Below are 20,859 nucleotides of genomic sequence, written 5' to 3' on the forward strand. Positions count from 1 at the left end.
TCAGGTAATTTTCCTCCCAAGGATCTACCCTGCACTAGCACCTGTGGCATCAGGGTCCTTTGGCAATTTCAGGACACAGATATCGCTCCTTGTTTCATGACCACAGGGGTATTTAATTTTCCTATAGCAGGAAGCACTCCAGACCCCTCCATTGCAATTGAAGGGATCATCTTATGAAGATGAAGAAGCAATCTTTCCTCCTGCCTCTCTATGGGTGCTGTGACTTACCACCAAGTACCACACTTGATCAGTCTATAAACATACAAGATGGGGGAGGAATACAAAAGGTAGAAGACTGGCCAAAAAGACAAATTTATCTAACACACAGGACTCACACAAAGTCATAGGTAAAAAAAGGAATGTATTCCATAAATTGGCTCTATGAAATCAGACTGGGATCATGTTCTTTTCAATTCTAATCCCCCATATTTATTGAACGAGCAGATATTTAGCTTTAGGACTTGGCATCCTGGAACTGGGAAGCAACACAACAGTAACAGGCAATGTATTACTGATAACTGCAATGCCAAATTGCTTAGACATTTGACCTGCAAGTCACTGTGGCATTTCCACTTCCCCTGACAAACCCAAGCACATAATAAAACAATGCAATTAACACCGAGTTGGTAACACAAAATGCTTTTGCCAAAAGTTTATAACCGATGGACATGATGAATCTGATATAGCCTACCTCGGGCAAACAAAAGATAAAGGAAAAAACAAAGGAACTATAAGTTGTCAAACTGTCCAACTTAGGCAAGTATATAAACAAACAAACTTAAGATGACTACAGACTTTATTAAGGAAAATGATGTACAAGAAAATGTTATATTTTTAGCATGAAATAGCATATGCAAAATATTATGGACCCTATTCATAATTCACAAGGTTTGTGAGATTCCACTCAGGAAATTGAAGTTATTTGCTTATATAAATGGAAATAAGACTTATTAGCACATAATGAAGAAAGAAAAAGAAAAAACAGAAAATTACAGCTTAAAATTTATCATGCATATATAGGAGTGAATATAAATCACTTTGTCCATGAAGTGTTTGTGTGCACGGGTGGGGGATTAGTTATATGTATATATTTTACACTGCATTCCAAGAGGAATAAGATAAATCTGTGTCCCCATTCTCCAAACTAAAAGGCATATGGATTGCTTAATATTTCTTAACTGACTATATACATCTCCATTATACAAGGCTAAAAGCTTCTGAAAGCAACCTTACTCAATTTATTACAAATGGTGGCTAAAATAAATAAACTTGTATGCTGATTGAATTTAAGCTTTGCCAGAAAAAAAGATACCATTAATCCCCAATTAATAATAGCCAAATTTATCAATTAATTTGCCCAAAGCATTTTTTCTATATAAAAAGAAAAACAAAATTAGGGAAAAACACATGCAATCTCACATATACACTTGGAAATCAAATTGGTCAAACAAGTTTCAATTTAATAGTTCAGTTGAATTAAAATATCAATGACCAGGATGTTCATCAAATACTGTTAGAAATAGCTCTGTTATGTTTCATACTATTTTGAGTGTAACTATTACCACGTGGCCCTTTTGAGTGTAACTTCATGTTATTACCATGTGGTTCTTTTGAGTGTAACTCTGCTATTTGCCATGTGGTACCCTTCAATATTACTCTGGTAGCACATAACAGACACCCAACTGCAAACTGCATAGATCAGGATCTGCAGTTACATAATACACAAGCAGATCAATGTCTCATTTATTTTACTTTCCACGTAAGGATCTCTCGTAAAATGCTGGAGGTAACATCTCTAAAATTTTAGTTTTACATAGCTAAGTGCCCAATCAATCCCCAATCACTAAAAAATATTAGAGACAGGGTCTGCATTTTCATGCTGTTCTTGGTTGAATAACTATGCCCATGTAAGGTTCATTACGTAGGAAAGTATAGGAAAACATACCCTGTCACTAATCGCAAAATGAGTATTTAAAAATTCATAAAGTTTGCACACTAGGAAGATATGGACACCTCTTATCAAAGGCAATAAAAGAAAGGTGTGTTCATGAAATGAGCACTCAGAATGACACAATTATTGAGATCACACCAGTCTTTTGCAGATGCAAGCCAGAGTGACATATTAATGGCAAATCATAAACTGCTTACAATTTCCAAAGACACTGTATGCTCTTTGTTGACATTATCATTTTCTTTCATAATACTCTACTGCAATTAATAAAATTGTCATTTTTCATTATTTAATAAAAGACAGTGGTTGCAACCATGCCACTGTACATGCTGTATCTCAGAGTCATCTGCACACCAATTAGGCAAAAATCATCATAATGTAATGATCAAGTCATTTTCATCTGCACAGTAAGTATGGGTTTTGTAAAAGTGGCCTAACTTGCAGCAAAAAGTGCAAACCATGATTGTCTTGCACATTCTGTACCAGGCCATGATATGCTTGCACACTTTTTACCAGGCCATGGTCGGCTTGCATATCCCATGTTAGAAGAAATAAATTAAATTACAAGTAAAGATAATTCCATCCTTCTTTACGGTGAACACACAAACTGACTGCATCAATTTTAAATATTCTTCTAAAATAACCAGTTTTATCATTTTTATTCTAGCAAATTTCCTTTTCTTGCGAGAATAGATTTACCAGTGATAATCTTAGCATGCAAAGGAAAGCTATATGACCCTGGACATGTATGAATCACTGCGAAGAAAAGGTGGACAAACTCAGGGAATACAATAAAATATAAGCACTCTAAACAAGATCTCATAAAAATGTGACCTTTTTAAGTGACCTCATGTTCCCTGTCGAACATATAATTTCAAGAAGACAAGACTCATTGTTAATCAGTATATTTATGAATGGTGGATTTTAAATATTTCTCTAATGAACACATAAATATCTGAAAGAAAAGACATTTCCAAGTGTTTGAGTTTCAATGTTTAAAAGTAATATATCCTGTAAACCAGTCATGCTTTGTAATTAATTAATTAATAATAATAATAATAATAATAATAATAATAATAATTGATGACCTTGAAGAAGACAGGAAAATTTAAAAGTCTGTAGGAAGCCTAATATTGTTAATGATATGGATAAAGCATCCTTTATGTTTACAAACAAAAAATACATATGTCACTGAATGTACTTTGTATAGTAGAAGTAGTAGTAAAAGTAGTACATTATCACCCAAAACAGAGATAGTTTTATATAGAACACAAATATTACTACATACCACCCCTAGGTAAACTGCTATGTGATTCTGCTAATTACCATAAACTTTGCAAGAAATGGATAACAATATCTGGAACAAATATATTGGTGCAAAAGACCTTATCACTGTACAAATAAGGGTATACTACAAAATGTACAACTATTAGAAAACAAGAATCCAATTTTGAAAAAAAATTATGATGGGGGGGGAGGCATTTTGTATATAAAAGACCAAAAGCTCCAATTTAGCTAAAAAAATGTAGCAGTAATCAGGTTAACAATAAAAATGTTCCTCAACTGCACATGTCCACATCATTTGACAGACAAAATCTTCAAACTGTGGATTTTTTAATAATGCACATAAATCAGTTAAAAAAGTAACCTGACATAGTATTTCCTGATGTTACATGTATACAGTAAAATTGCCATGACTCATGTATATGTAAATCTCCAAAGCATATGCTTGGCATACTAATCAAACAATACAATAACATTTGACAGAGCAATCATTCTTTGCTACAAGTTTTACATATAGCCAACCCATTACAGTCTCTGCACAATCAGAAAGCTGTCAAAAGCCCTTTTAATATACCAATCAAATGGTATAAAAAGTACATTTCAAATGTCTGAAGAAAAATTAGGCCCACCTGGGCATGTGATCACTCACCTGGCTGACATATACAACAAAACCAAATGTCCTGGCAGTTGTCCATAAAATGTAGGATAGTATGTCTCTTACTAAAATTTAAAGGTGTCTTCCAATTTTTAATTAATGGCAGTCATATTTGGATGGCAGATCAACATCATTTCTGCAAAACTGAAAGACTCTCATGCCTGAACATTTTCTTGTTGTTGACAAGTCATTGAAAAGTTTCTCCTATTTTTTGTAATGGTTTCCATATTGACACAGATCACCATCATCTGTATGACATTATAGGCCTTAAATGTTATGACACTTCTTGTCAAATTTGGTATATTCAGCAGTTTTTAAGAAGTCATCATTTAAAAGTCTAATTTTAGTACTGGAAGCCATACCCGACTGCAGATTTGTATAATCTAAAGAAATTTAAAAGGTCTTCATGCAAGGATATTTTTGTCAAATTTGGTCAAAATTCTTTTCAGAGCTTTTTAAGAAGTGTTTAATTGTTTCTCTAATTAATGGAAGCTATATCTGATGGTGGATTGGCATCAATTGTGCAAATCTGAAAGAACTTTGAATATTTTTCTACTTTTCGTAATAGTGACCATATCTGAAACCGGATCGTCAGCATTGACCTAATTCTGATTTAAAAGAAGTTACTAGAAAGGTTTTTCTGTCTACAGTAATGGCAGCCATATTTGATGGCTGAAAGGCATAATTTGTTTAAAGAAAGGCCTTTATGCCAGGATGTTCTCTGCAGAGTTTAGTTAAATTGGGTCCAGTGGTTGTTTAGAGTGGAAAATATGTAAATGTTGATGGATGCATTACAGATGCAAGGCCATTCTAATAACTTCTCTTGGCATTTACAACCAGGTGAGCCAGTTAATGACAGCATAATTTTGACAGCGTGGCTGACTGACGTGACCTAAATAATTTATTGTAAGATGAATATATTTGTCTAATTGAAATGACCTAGTCGAATGGTCATCTATTTCTTTTTTATGGTCAGGGTCTTCCTCTTTAATGAGAAAATAAATACTGACAACTCCCAGGAAACATCATCAACATTACAAACAGTCAGCACCTGCCAAAAAAGAAAGATAATGAAAATCAAATTCACCCATGAAAATAAAATAAAAGAGGTGCTTGCTAAACAAGGGAGTCGTGGATACTAACATTATTGATACTGTTCATACATAATCTATATTGCAAATAAGGCTGTCACATTTAAACATCTGAATGCGATCATTTCGTATTAGCCCTTTTAATGTTTACAAAACCTGCCTTCCATTTACACAATACATGAAGCACCTCACAAAATGACACAACTTTGTATCTCTTCGTCTTATTCATAATGACTGAAAGAAAGCAGGAAATAATCTACGGTTTGGAATTAATTCCCAACTGTTGACGCCAGCAGCAAACAGAAAGCTAGCTATAACCTGTGCTCTACAAAGGTTTCCTAAAATAAGCATAGAACAATAAATAATTTTATTTGAAAGACAAAAGTGGTATCTTGCCATGAAGAACAAGTTAATAATTCTTTACAAAATACAGAAAAAGCAAATGCATACCTACATTAAGCTTTGCTAATTGACGAACGTGAATGGCCATGCAGAGTGGCTTTTTTTTCTTACAAAAGGGATCTTCTAATGATTTATATGAATATATCATTTTAATTTATTAAAAACAAGGCATATATAAAGAAGGAACACTTTTCTTACTGTGAATATTTTCAAAGAAGTGTACAAGATGATTTAGACTTCCCAGACTTCTTGCCTCCTCTTGTATCAGGATTCTTCTTGTTTATTGCCCTTACTAAACTGAAGAAAATCTGAAAATACAGATCAAAATTAAACAGCATGACCTGTTAATATGCATAGATCCTGCTCATAATCAAACTCATCCAACAGCTTCATAATAATGATGCCATTTAACAAGATTGATCAAAATCGGACTTGAAATGTAGCTGCTATATTAATGACATTCTCACCCAATAGAATGAAAAGTCACGTCACTGTTATTCAAGAATTTCACTCATGAATCTTAATCAATGAAGAATTTTTATAAGTCTATTCATCCAGTTAAATAAAAATCCTACAAAAAGTATAGCCTCCCAAGCGGTAACAAAATTTATGTTCTCAGATTCAAGATCAGCTCATAAACATGAAGATACCTTAAAACTCATCCAACACCTGGACAACCTTAACCAATTTAAGTTTGATTAAAATCAAGATAGAAATACAGTCTCTCAAACTGGATAGAAGCTCAGATAATCATATGCAAGATCAGATTATTAATATGCACATTATATATATATATATATCCTGATGATAAAAGCCTATTCACAAAGTCTGTTAAAATTAGGCTAGAAAAAGAGCTGACAAGTTTGATGAATCAGATGCCAAAGCCATTGAAGCCTATTTGTATTGGAAAACAAATGAATACATTTTCACAAATCAAAATTAGTAACTATTCAACATGAATATATACCTACCAGGTTCCTTATGCTGGAATGAATAGCTACAAATTTAGTTTTCCCCCAAACAACTATAAAAGATTGGTTGGAATTGCAACTGCTGAATCTTCTTCATACAGTTTCAAAATCAGCTGGGTCAATTTATTTTCGAAAACGTTTTATGCTGCTTGGTGCATTCGTGTCATTATGATTATGCAGCCAATTAACCAAGATAACACGTGTTAATTCTGTGTTTTTGGATTATGACAAGTTCATAAACAATCAGTCCTACTAGACAAGAAAATAAATAGGAGCAACCATTTCATTTTGGGGGGATTTTCAGGATAGTGTGCGACAAACATTTCTGCTAGCAGCTGTCCAACAAAATATACAACTAGTCAGAGGTCTGAATTACATATAGCACAAATGTTAGGAGTTAAGCAATGGATAGAAGCCCAGTGAAGGTCACATGACCTCAAGTTAAAAATTAGGCATATATATGTCAGAGATAAAATCGAGATACAAACAAATTAGAAATGTTGATATTTAAATATCTAGATATCCATACATCCAATTATTGTAGCAAATATTACATTCCAACCTTATAATAAATATAAGGTGCCTATCTCCCCACTTAAATTCCAACTTAAAATACAGGAATCCTTTATATTACAGTACAATGCTGTTTATCAAAAGTGCCTGGTGGGGTGGACATCCAAGTTTCCCAACAGTTTGGTTTGGATCAGATGGCAGTTTGGACATGACATGTTCAGATAAAATGATTTCCACTATACTCACTAGAACAAGAATGGGAGCAAGTTAAAATAATATATTTATGTGTATAGTCTATTAGCAAAAAAAAGTACATTAGCAACACTTACCTCATTCACATTGATTTTCGCTTTGGCTGATGTTTCTACAAAGCCACAATCCCAACTCTGGGCCAGCTTAGCTCCCTGGTCCTTTCCTACCACTCTCTCATCCTCCAAATCACATTTATTCCCCACCAGTATCATTGGAACCTGAAAAAAACATTGAACACTATAGCAATGCTCCCAAAATATGAATGGAGTAAGTTGATCAGTAGATACAATTAGGGTTGGGTAAACCTAGAATATTTGCTGCAATACGGGACAGTGTGTTGAAACAGTCATTGCAGCATACTGGGAAAATATTCATAATGTGCAGCATTAAACATGAGAAATATCCTTACATGTACACGAGTCCACAAGATAAACTAATACCACTGGGTTTCTTTTCTGACCACATTAGTGGCCTATGTGGTTTGAGTGTCTGCCTCAGATGCAAGAGGTCATGGGTTCAAACCCTGACAGAGTAATACCAAAGACTTATACGAATAGTACTAGCAGCTGCCTTGCTTGGCACTCAGGATTAAGAGGTTAGTGTCAGGACTGATTGGCCTGGTGTCAGGATAATGTGACTAGGTGGGACATACTGAATGGCTATGTTATTCATGAAGGTTGTCTATAATACTAAAAGAACAGCCCATATACATTATTATTTAGAAAAATATCCATATTACCAATTTTCAAGGTACAAATGGATGACATGATGTGAGCAAATATGGACAGTTATGTTTGGCTACCCACCAGCAAACTTCATCTTTATAACAAATACCATGGTTATAGATTAAATTCAGACCTTTCTTGGAGAATTGTCTTTCAAAAGTGTCACCAGAAGAATTATTCCACCTCTTTATTTGGCACCAGTTCAAATTAATACTTTAGGCACTAGGTCCACAAGGTAGGATGTAATATGCAGTTCAACCATTTTCCCTGTGCACACATCTTTCAGCAATATTATGGGGGGGGGGGAGGGGTGCATAGCAAAAAGACATTGAAAGAAACAAACAATCCAAATGAAACAAATTAAGACTGAAGAAGTAGTACAATATGTTCATACACCATGGATGCCCTACCACAATGCCTTAAAACTAGTGAAGTTGTGACTTAAAACTGTGTCACGATGATGCCCAATTTTTCAAGGTTGCATAACCACAGGCTTAATCTGAAGAATACATTCCACAAAATGATGAAATTGTGTCTGAAGGACAAGGGATACATCTGGTACCCACCCTAAAAGTGAGAAATGGATTTTACTCAACTTACTTCATCTGTGTCTTTCACTCTTAAAATTTGTTCCCGTAGATCTTGAAGGTCATTGAAAGTGGATTGAGCAGTTATTGAGTACACTAGCAAAAACCCTTGTCCATTTTTCATGTACAAGTCCCTCATAGCTGTAAATTGTTCCTGTAAACAGTAATAATAAAAAATCAATTTGTAATACGTAAAGCAAGGCTTCTGGGAACATGATTTCACACCGATCAGATTTGTGATTCTTTTATTTGGCTAAATCTGTCACAGGTAGTCAAGTGACGGTTTGTCATAATATGGCATGATGCGCTTTAAAGAATAATAAGTGAGAAAAATAATTTAAGGAAACCTAAGTGATTTTTCTTGTATTCTGCTCAACATGGCCTTGACTGGGATGACCATGACTCAGCATCTATTTGTAGCATAGATTATAACTTTCAAAATTTACATGTTGACAGCCTATACTGTCTAAACTTTTTAAGCATAAAATTTAAGCAGATGCTCAAAACCTTACATACAGGTCTGATACTTGGAGTAGATCATGTTTCATTAAATTAAGTAATTAAACATATGAAAATGCCTGAAACTAACACTGCAAGCCAGTAGAAAACATTGATATACATACTGTTCCAGCTGTGTCTAGAATCTCCAACATACACTGCTGGCCATCTACCTCGACTTGCTGTCAAACAAAATAAAATTCAATGTATTTATTTTACTATAAATAAATAACATGCAACAAGATCTCATAACCTTGAATTCTGACACTTTATGCAGGTAAGTATTTCCTCCTGCATAAAGTGTACCCAACTATGAACAGTGTGGATCCAGATCTGCAGTCACATAATGTGCTCAAAGATCTATATTATTCAAAGTTAGGTGAATGTTATACACAAGTAAAAACAGTTGGTAACATACCCTGATTAACTGTATATCATTTATCATATTGAGCACTAATTTTCTATTTAATTAGAAGTGCATGTAACTGCCATTAGAATTTTTTTTGTATTAGTGTCCGACTTTTAACTACATATTGAAATGTGAAGTTTCATCTTGCACAAATTGGTACTTTTACACTGTACTGGTATTTCTGTAGTTTCCACCATTAAGGAACTTACAGAAATTCTCAAGTAATCTTGTAATAAATATAATATTAAAAGCATGTTTTTCTTTTCACAATAAAATAATTCCAAATATTATAAATATGATCATACTTATGACCCTTTAATCACATGTCTGATAGGTGTAATTTATGCCAACATGCCTGCCAAATGGGATGTTGTAAACAATATCTCAACCAACCCCAAATTTTGCAAAAATTTCAGATTAAAAAAAGAATAAAAAATGTCATTTATTTTAGTCATTTACTAGTTATGTTGACGTCTTATGTATTTGTACGTGTATTCATGGGATTTTCTAAGTGCAGTCATTCTGTTTGAATTTTAATAACTTCTCAAATCTGTTGCTTGTTCAGCCAGTGTTTTATATTTACTGGCCCTTTTGAATAAATAATTTGCCCAGTGTTGGTATCCCACTCAAAGTTTCCCTGTCAATAATATAAAGAGACTAGTAAATCGTAAGTGTCAAACTGAACATTTCCTATTTTTGTCAACAAGCTCACCAATGCCAGCACAATGTCTTTTACATGGTGTCAGCTATAGTGTAAGCTTAATCATCCAACTTTAGTTACTGTTTTTTATGAGAACTTGTACAACAATTAACACAAATAGCACATTTATGTACTACAAGGCACTGACCATTTTAATTTTTGGGAGGTAGGGTTGCGATTTTCTTTTGAGCTGAAATATTATTTTCTTTTTATTTCAATACAAATTTTTTGAATCATATAATGGATATAATGTTGTTACTTTGCTATAAATCATAACAGGACATTTTTTGCCCACTGGCAAATCTGACATTAAAATGAGAAATCCCATGCATTTCCCGAGAAAATTGAATTGTTGGTCACCTGATAAGTGAGGTACAATGTAGTATGTATTGTGGTAATTAAGAAATATCATGGTGTACTGCAGTACAATTTTTTTCTTTCCTGGTACCCAACTGTGATTTGCCCTGGCAATACTGAGAATGACACTACACCATGCCGTATTCTTACACACCGTAATGCCATTTCATCATCTCTTTTACATACTTTGGTCAACTTCTAGTGCCCCTTCTTTCTATCTCCACTATTTACAAAGTACTGTTAATTAGAATGTTTTCATTGTGCTTATAAAAACAAAATTGTCTCCAAAACCTGTTAATTTACACTTGACGCTCAAAGCTTGACATTAACACTAATTCTGGATCAGGTGCATTTATTATATATGGGAAGATAAAATCCAAAACATCACAAATCAGTTCCATCAGTAAAACCTACCACTAGTTACAGGTGAGTAGTAGTTTTATGGTTAACTGCAGGCCTACACAATGATGGCCATATGGATATAAAAACAAGCTGTAAGAATGCAAATACAAAGAAATGCACACAAAAAAAACCCAAAGCCTGCCCCAAAAAATATTCAGTATAAATTACTGATTTAAAAAATTCTGGAAGCAAAATGAGTTCACATCAAAATATCTATTGTCTCACAGAGTGGAAGTCAACAAATTTGACCAAAATGTGTTACACTGTTGGTGGATACTAGGAGGATATGTACCCAAGAAGTATGCACAAGTCGGGTGTGTGTGTCTGATGCTGGGTTGGTACAATACCATTGCATCTCTGCAGCATGTTCTATATGAGAAAGGCCTCTCGAAAACAATAGGCACGATATTCTTAAGCTTGTCTGTGGAGTTTTCATTCCACACATCTTACCAACAACGAAAAACATTCTGAATTCCAGCAGTTATGACCTCTGTATGTCATTTCATTATCTTTGATTCCAAGTGACTAGGCACACAATAACACAAAAACATTATGTTGTTCACTTTGTGCATGAAGTTTTTGAACAAATAATAGTGTTCACATGATTTTACCAAGATAGTGAAATGTAGGCATCATTAAAAATGTTATTTATGATGGTCCTGTGGAAAACAGAAAAAAATTCTAATTTCAACAGCTCTCAGGTAAATGTCTACAAATAATTTTACATACCAAGTAATCCACACATGGTGCTTTGCTAAATAATGCCCAAGGCAATGCTACCATAATGATGACAAATAATTTTACTTACCATGTAATCCACACATGGTGCTTTGCTAATTAGTGACCAAGGCAATGCTACCATAATGTTTACAAATAATTTTACTTACCATGTAATCCACACACGGTGCTTTGCTAATTAATGCCCAAGGCAATGCCACTAAAATGATGCATTGAAACTTGGCCTATCTGAAAAATGTGTCTTAGCAAATAGTTTTTGACAGGTATTCATTGCTGTAAGGGCACAATATTCCTGTAGTTTATTACTGTAAATTCGAGCTGATAAGTAAATGGAATTATCAAAAGAGCAAAATCCAAGATGCACCAAATGATACTGATTGGTTTAACATTATTTATACAGGGTCAAATCTACTTAATTGGTAAAAATCTATTCAGTTCACCTGTGTGTGTCTGATCTAAAAAAAACATTCCATTTTTATTTACAAATTTTAACACTGTATTCATTTACTTATCTGCTTGCACTGACATATCCTTGCACCTTTAATTCTGCACCAGCTACTTCAAAATACAATGAGACAGCTAAGCACATGGCTGTGTATGTCAGTCAACTTTCATCAAAATAGTTGTAGAGCATCAGAAGTAACTAATTGGATATTTGCTGTGACTCTGACCTTGAAGCAGGGTATGTAAAGTTCCAAGACAATCCTCACAGTAGTCTTGGAGTAGCAAAATCACACTTGAACTAATGGACAAACATCACACAATGTATGACAGGTCTTTGCAGGAGATCTTCTGGTTAATCACAAGTAAAGTTAATAAAAACCAAATAGAACTTCACTGCTATTAAAACCTTTAACACTATAATCTGCTTGTGTAAGAATGAGACAATATTTAAAGACATCTGTCTTACCTTTCTGTAACTGTCTTCAATCGTTGGGTCATACTTTTCCACGAATATTCCCTGAACAAATTGCACTGTCTGAAAAAGAAAGTCTTGTTAACAGGTCTTCCTGGCATATTATACACCCATCTTCTTCACCTGAAAGTACAAGTCTTCTTCTATACAGCTCAGCAAAATCCCTTTTCTCTATCTAATGTCCAAAACATAAACTAGTCATTCCAACAGTTTTGAATACAACTATTTTCTGCCATTACAGCCAGTCAAGTCTGCCATTTAATTAATTTACAAAGTACAAGATAAAAAAACAACACTAACCTGCAAGTCATCTTCTACTATGTCACCATTACTGTGTCAACCTCATGTTGACACTGACACAGTAGATCACAATGAATTCAAACTGTTTGTCATTGATTTAGGCCAGACATGTGCAAATTATTGCCCTTGTGCTGGTTCTGGCCTACAATCTGGTTTTATGGGCTTATTTACATCATTGGTGCATGTAAAAATCACTAATCTGGAGGTTTTCTCAGGCAAATCCACTGAAAGTTAACTGATCTTATCTAAGAATGCATCTGAGTCAAGAGTGGTGTGGTCAGATTATTATCTTGACAGTAACCAAGATAGTCACCAGACCATACCACCCTTCGGCAGCAACAAGATTGAACTGTGTTGGGAGGCCATGAAAGTGTATAAAGATGCATGCTAACAAAATGATTCCATTATGTCTTTAACTGAAACAGCTTTTTTGTGGCAGAAAAAGCCCCTGGCATCCAGACCGGGTGTACATTGTACACTTCAGATAGATTCCGACAGCACATAAAGGGTAATGTAACCTTGAAACTCTTGAAGGAAAAATAGACAAGAAGTGCCATAAATTTTTCTGGTTGCCAGCTGACAGAAACCTGTTATCAATGAAATCCAGCTGTGTCATAAAATAACTGAACTGTCAGAACTAAACTGTAGGTAGTTCAGAGTATGGAGCTAACTCACAATAGCAAAGCCAAAGCTACCAGAAAATACGTCTTGTACAATAGTTGCTTCAGAAGGAGAGTTGAGCCATGGCAAGAGCCATGATAGATTCCATTTTGGGAACAGGGTCAGCAAGCCATGGATTTAATTAAAATTATTATAAATACACAAGTCTCACTTCCCTTAGGACTCAACCGAATGTTCTGGAATTCCCTTGATGTGAATCATTCTTAACTGGAAAATTTTATCAAATTGTAAACAAATTTGTTTCTATAATATACCATTATCTTAAAGTATGATCTACAATCATGGACAAAAGTGAAGCAAACAATCTAGATTTACAGATAGTATGCACATTCTCATAAGAAGCTGTAACAAATTTGTGAAAATATCTGAAATTCCATCTAATTTTTGCATAAAAATGCAGTATATCTCAAATTTCATTGAAATACCAACAAAAAAGTAAATTACACTACACAGGATTTCTTCTTGATTTTACTTATCACCAAAAAGTAATGTTAGAGGGATAACTCTTAAGAGTTACTTCCCTTAGTCTATTTGCAAAGGATACACAGGAAGACTTTTTATGTCTATGGGAGGGCAGCTCAAAAAAGCTTTCCAACATTAATGTAATTGGCAATATATTTGATGGGAGAAACTGTAACATTAGTCTGCTTAACTGCATATGTTAGAATGAAGGTTGTTTAAGTAATAGGTTCTTTTAAATTTTGACAAAGCCTTTAAAACTTTTAAGCCTTTCTATAAAAGGACGGTTTTTAAAATCCACATATATATGGTTGGTGCCCTAACATCTACTTTTAATGTAACCCAAAAATGTATATCTAATGCAATCATTGTCAAGTATGCATAGCATGTGAGATTTTACACTATATAATTAACAAGGTCTGATAATACAATTCACTGCAAAAGCAAGTAGTGGGTGGGAGTGATGTCAAAGGTTAACACTGTTGATAATGTTTAAAAATACTTATGATGTAATTTCTAATGCAACTACCAAATAATAAGGAAAGGTTTATCACAATACACTTTTGGTAACTTTACATACCAAAATGGAATAGGAAAAGTTAACCTTCATTTTTCTGTAGCACTTACAAAGATCACATATTAATGTCATGCCAGACTGGTCTTCATAGTTTCCACAAAAGAAAAGATACCAATATATAGCCAAGTATAGGGTAATCAGACAACTTTAATCAGTAGAACTGTATGAGTACTTTGATTAAATACACAATTTCCAAACCACATAGGAATCCTGTCAACAGCCCCAGTGATTTAGTTGTCATCATTATTTTTTACTAATTTGTTTCAACCTACCAATGCACTCTTGCCAACACCTCCACTTCCTAGAACAACAAGTTTGTATTCCCTCATGGCAGTGGATAATCAAATCTAAAGACAAAAGAGAAAATAATACATTTATGATCAGTCTCTTTAAAGGCAGTGTAAAAATAATATCACTTCTAAGTCAAATGTCAACAAAAAATAACATGACAAAATTATATGCAGATGTACATCTGTAAATGCCTGACTGGTTCAGGATTTTCCACAGGATTTTTAAAGTTCTTTGGAAAAAGTTGCAAGTTAGAATGCTGTGTAAAATAAATATTCTCTGCAAACAAAATAACATCAACACTACCATCAAGAAACTTAAATGAATAAACAACCAGCATTACTGTATAGTATATATAAACATATCATTTCAGAATGAATGAAAAAATATACCAAGCAGCATATACATAAAAAACTCATTCAAAATAAATGCTAATTCCATAATGGTTAAATGCCTTCAAAGTATACTCTTAAGGAATAATGGTGGGATATAAGGTGTGCTCTATTGAAGAGGTGAATTAAATCTTGGCACATATGTCGTACATCAATGCATGTAGCTTTGAGACTGCATATCTGAGTTGTTCTCAAGACGAATTCACATAAGCTTTAAATGCGAGTACTCAAACATCAGAAGTCAAATTAAATTTTCACCCTTTTTTCCCCTTTGTTGGCAGTAGTGTCATTTTTCATCAAATGTTCATTTCCCAAAAAATGAAAACATACTTTGCCGAATCATTTGTATAATGCAAAATACTCTTCTGCACTCTTTTAAAAGCCCGTACTGACAATGAAGTGTACATACTACACATATACTCAAAATTCAGTTACAGTATCAATGAACTGTCCAAAACAAACTCTGGGAAAGCTTTGGTTACTTTCATCATTTACATTTGTGTTATTGACAGTTTAGGTTAAACACTGTTACAACAAAAAAGGGCATCAGTTATTTGCCAATCAATCGAAGGTGCTTACATATAGGGCTCAAGTATGTCAGGGTAGCCTCTGGAGGGGAAGTCCTTTTCACAAAATAATTATAATGACAAGGCCAAAAACAAAATAAGTGTTTCTAATCAACTAAACATTCGTTTTTTGTTGCTGACACTAACACTTCCCCCCACCTGAGTTAACCCTCCCCCCATTTCCTCAAATTGATTGGTGCATCTATCTGAGCCAGTTTTGTCCAGTACTTGAAGTGCTTAATACATTTTATATACTTATCATTATGATATATACAGTTACCTTGCTGTAACACAATGGTCAAGGTCCACAGAACCCAACCATGTTATAACAAACCATTTACCAAGTCAGCTGACCCAAAAAAGTGATTCATTTACCTAAAATGTGGTGAGATTGTGTGTGTGTGTTAATAAAATCGGGCAAAAAAAATATATGCTTTTGATTAAATGAAGACAAACTAGTTTGAAAAACACCTGAATATTGACAATTTACATCTGAATAGTACAATCCATAACCTGTTAAGTAATGTACATGCATATCCATGAATTTTAGTATTGATCACGTTATAAACTTCATGAATAACTCACATCCCATTAGAAAACACAAATAACACATATATATATAAAAAACTGATAATCCTCATTTTGATATGTATCTAATTGTCAATAAACAATTCACTACAGTTGATGAAAGTATCATGTGGCTATAGTTACTACATGCTAAATGTACATATACTTATATCAACCTAGATTTAGGTCAGCTGAGACATCAATCAACTTGTCGATTCTACCAAAGGGATGAGACTATTCATAAGGAAATAAAAACGTGAACAAATTAACAACTTTAACAAACATCTTTACAAGAAAACCCATCTTCAATTAACTTGACAGCCAGATATCTATTGTTTCAAAAGATTGGAAATGTAATCTGCATTTCATACTACCAGTGGTAATGAACGGAGGCATAATCTTTTTCCTGAATAAACGAAACTTTCAAGAGAAATTAAATGTGTTCCATTCACTTTGGAATCAATCAGATTTCATTATTTTTATTTAAGTTTGGTGTTGACTTTCTTTGATATTTTTGTTGTTGTTGAAAACTGTAGTTGGCTTTCTTTGAAGGGTACATGTGTTATTGTTATTCAAAAGTGTTCTCCATGGTATAGCAGTGTTAGGGACCAGCTTCGCGCTGATAAAAGAGACCGCCGTAAAGCTGAGAGGCTCTGGCTTTCCACCAGACTCACTATTCATAAGCAAATCTATATAGTCGCTAAGAAGAACATCACATATATAGTCCATGCAGCGAAATCAGCCCACTACACTACTAAGATCATGGAAAGTTCCAGCTGCAAAGAGCTTTTCGAGATTATTAACAAGCTAATGTCAAGGAACATATCAACACCACTTCCAACTACCTTCTCTCCAGTCAACCTTCCGGACATGTTTGCAAATTTCTTCCATGACAAAGTACAAACCATTAGAGATAAGCTTGACACCACAATTTCAATTGACTCGTCATCACCATACAGTTGGGATACAGAATTTCAGCGGCAACCATTAGCAGCATTTGAACCTGTCTCTGGATTTCGTACACACAATCTTGACGAAGAGTGCACCAAAGTCATGTGAACTTGATCCAATTCCAACATCACTGATGCCTGAGTGCTTAGATCCAGTATTGCCTTCACTAACTGATGTTATTAATACCTCTCTCTCATCTGGGGAATTCCCATCATTTTTCAAAACTGCCATTGTAAAGCCTCTCCTGAAGAAACCAACACTAGACCGTAACGATTTAAAGAACTACCGCCCAGTTTCTAATCTCCCATTCATTTCAAAAATCTTAGAAACAGTTGTTCTATCCCAGCTTGTATCTCATCTAAATTCAAATAGTCTTTTTAGCAATGTACAATCTGAATATCGCCCTTGCCACAGTACTGAAACTACTCTTCTAAAAGTAGTTAATGACATTCTCTCTGCATTGGATAGCAGAAAGATTACAGTCCTCACCCTCCTTGATTTGTCTGCAGCATTTGACACAATAGACCATGACATATTACTTCACCATCTCCAGCATGTATTTGGCATTCATGATACAGCCGTACTGTGGTTCAAGTCCTACTTGGTCAACAGGACACAAACTGTATCTGCAAATGGAATACACTCCAGCCCAGTTGATCTATGTTGTGGTGTTCCACAGATGTCTGTTCTTGGACCTGTTCTCAAGTGTCATAGATCATCATCCAGTGTCTCACAAATTGTACGCTGATGACACCCAATTATACAAATCTAGCCACCCAACTGAAGTTGATGCTACCATCCAAGGTGTAGAGAGGTGCATTTCTGATGTGAAATCATGGATGACTTGTAACAAGCTGCAGATGAATGATGATAAAACTGAGGCCATTCTGATCACAACACAAAGGCTTTCTCATTCACATCCTTTACCTCAAACAATAAATAACAGCAACACCAACATTAAATTCACACAATCACTACGAAACCTAGGTGTTACTCTGGACAGTACTCTCACACTGCACCAACATGTCATGAACATATGCAAGGCTGCATATCTTGAGCTGAGACACATCAGCTCAATTCACAAATATCTTTCAGTTGATGCCACTAAAACACTTGTGTGTTCATTAGTACTTTCTCAAGACTGGACTATTGTAACTCAATTCTGTCTGGTTCATCTCAATATCTACTCCAGAAACTTCAAAAAGTTCAAAACACAGCTGCTCAGATCATCCTTAGAGTACCACGCTCAGAGCACACCTCCCCGCTGCTCTGTACCCTACACTGGCTATCCATTTGATCCAGAATCAAACACAAAATTTGTTCTCTGTGCTACATTTCACTGTCGGACTCTAGTCCAACATACCTATCTGACCTCACCCATGTGTACACACCAGCAAGATACTTATGCTCCTCTTCTGACAATCGTATACTCATTATTCCCACTATGAAAACAAAGTCATATGGACAGCATTCTTTTGCATATCAGGGCCCAGCAACGTATAATGAATTGCCCACTGAACTTAGACACAAAGACAGTGATCACATTCAAGAGGGCTCTCAAAACTCACTTATTTCAACTGCAAGAACAAACTTTTGTTTCCTACCTGAAGTATTCTCAGCATGTTTTTTTATTGTTTAATGTTTTTCTAATTTCATGTTGTTTGTTTTTGTAATATTATTATGTTTCTTATCTTATAGGTGTTGTCTAATGTTGTAAAGCGCAAAGAGCTTCTAAAGATTAGGCGCTATACAAAGTCCTTATTATTATTATTGAAGTTACTGCTAAAAGACAGCTTTGGAGGACCAAACAGATGTTCATTTCTTATTGCACTGGTCACATCTAATAACTGTAGATTAATGATCGAGACTGATTTTTTTTTTTCCATTTGCTTATATTTATAAAGAACTATCAGTGCTTCAAAAGTAATCAGATTTCATTGAATTTTCAGGAAAACTTTTCTCTGGGTTTATTTTAAAAACAAAAATGGCCTTTGTAAAAAGAGAAAGCAGTGTAGCTCTTACATACATGGCTTCAAAGGGATGTAAATGCCATAGTTATGGAAATTTATAAAACAAATCAAAGCTTATTGAAAATGATGAACCACATAATCCTCCTTACTAAATAAACAGACTCACTGATGCAAACATGGCAACCATGTTGGTAAAAGACTACTGTTTGGTTTGAAACATAAACATGGTGGTAAAGAATCCCATGTAACAATCTGGTTTGAAATTACAAAACGATCAAGCAACTAACAAAGTTGTATTAATTTTTTTAATATCACTGATGCTTCAATTCATTTTGTTATTAATTTTTTTTTTTGGGGGGGGGGCAGGATACAACAATATCCCAGTATATATCAGAAAAACTGTTTTTTAATTATGTGACTAATGCTGTGTTCATTCCAGAAATAGAAAGTGGGCTAATTCCAAAAATAACCATGTCTAAAATACCCATACTTGTATCTTCTTTATTTAAGAAATTTAAAAAATATTATCTCAGGCACCTATGTTGTGGATTTGCTAATTTCTGCATTAAATATGAATTTTTCCATCATTATATTCTTCATGTAAACTGTTAGTGTCTGACTACTGTATTGTTTGGCATAATGTCCATGTCTGATAAAACAACCATATCCACAATTCAGGCTCACAACACAGTTATTTTAGTGGACAAGGAAATTGTTACCATAGGAAACCATAATTTAGTCTGACCCAACGACAAGTGAATATTTACTGCAGAAATTAGATTCTGGACAAAATAAACTAATATTCATTTTCAATCTCTCCTGTTGTAAGCTTTTCATACTTGAATCTGACTTCTTTATGCCTTAAGAAAGATGACCTCAGTTTGGTCTTAACACTTAAGTCTACATTTTTCCTCGCTGTGCACAACATATTCAAAACATATTCCTGTCAGCCAACATGAATATTCTTATGCTTGTCTGATGAGTGCAACATATTCAGAAAGCCTTGGATCCAAATAAATCAGTCTAAAATCAACCATAACAATGTTTTATCTTTACTTTGTGGGTCTTTCTTAAGTACTATGGAAGGAATTTTGTTGTGCCACTGGACTCGACTATAACAAGCTAATGAAGCAACTCAGGGTTGTAAAGAAGATATAAAGTTGTAACTGCTATCTCAATATGTAATCATGATTTCTTTCATGAAAGTCCTGTATCAAAAAAAAAAGTATCTTCTCACTGCAAATTATTTAAATTCACAACTTATCACACCCACCCCTTCCTTAATTGAAGGCTTAAGTTCCCCTTGTACATTTTTCTGGTTGGGTAAAAATTAAATACTGCGATACGATAGTGCAGTGAACATCACGTGTATTGCCCACCGACGTGGGGAAACTAGCAGATGAAAGATATTCCCGTTATAGTAACACAAAGAATGTATTAGTCCTTGTTAGAGCATCCTGATCAAAGATGATAAAAAAAAAATCCAGACTCCCGGCTGTGTTCTGTGTACGAAATATGTTTGAACAGAACGAAACACTGCCCATATCCATACAGAAGACCTCTCTTTCTACCTGTCCCAAATGTGTTTCTGACAATTAAATACCTCTTTAAACTAGATCGGTAACGTTTCTCCTTTGTGACTGTTAGGCTTTTGGTC

The 20,859-nt window shown here is 34.4% G+C and overlaps 1 protein-coding gene across 1 annotated transcript; it reads right to left on the reverse strand.

Annotated features, from left to right (window-relative positions):
* Window positions 1–778: 778 nt before the first annotated feature.
* On the reverse strand, window positions 779–20,859 carry LOC149771386 (ras-related protein Rap-1b-like). Its single transcript, XM_089948531.1, has 8 exons — window positions 20,806–20,859; window positions 14,741–14,815; window positions 12,446–12,514; window positions 9,055–9,111; window positions 8,445–8,585; window positions 7,197–7,337; window positions 5,582–5,691; window positions 779–4,941 (listed from the first exon to the last, which is right to left on the reverse strand). Exons 2-7 carry the CDS (start codon window positions 14,795–14,797, stop codon window positions 5,593–5,595), a joined length of 564 nt encoding a protein of 187 aa, XP_089804657.1. The 5' UTR covers window positions 14,798–14,815; window positions 20,806–20,859; the 3' UTR covers window positions 779–4,941; window positions 5,582–5,592.

The sequence above is a fragment of the Sinohyriopsis cumingii genome, unplaced genomic scaffold (assembly GCF_028554795.1).
Source record: "Sinohyriopsis cumingii isolate HCF-2022 unplaced genomic scaffold, ASM2855479v2 utg001887l, whole genome shotgun sequence".
Lineage (NCBI taxonomy): Eukaryota > Metazoa > Mollusca > Bivalvia > Unionida > Unionidae > Sinohyriopsis > Sinohyriopsis cumingii.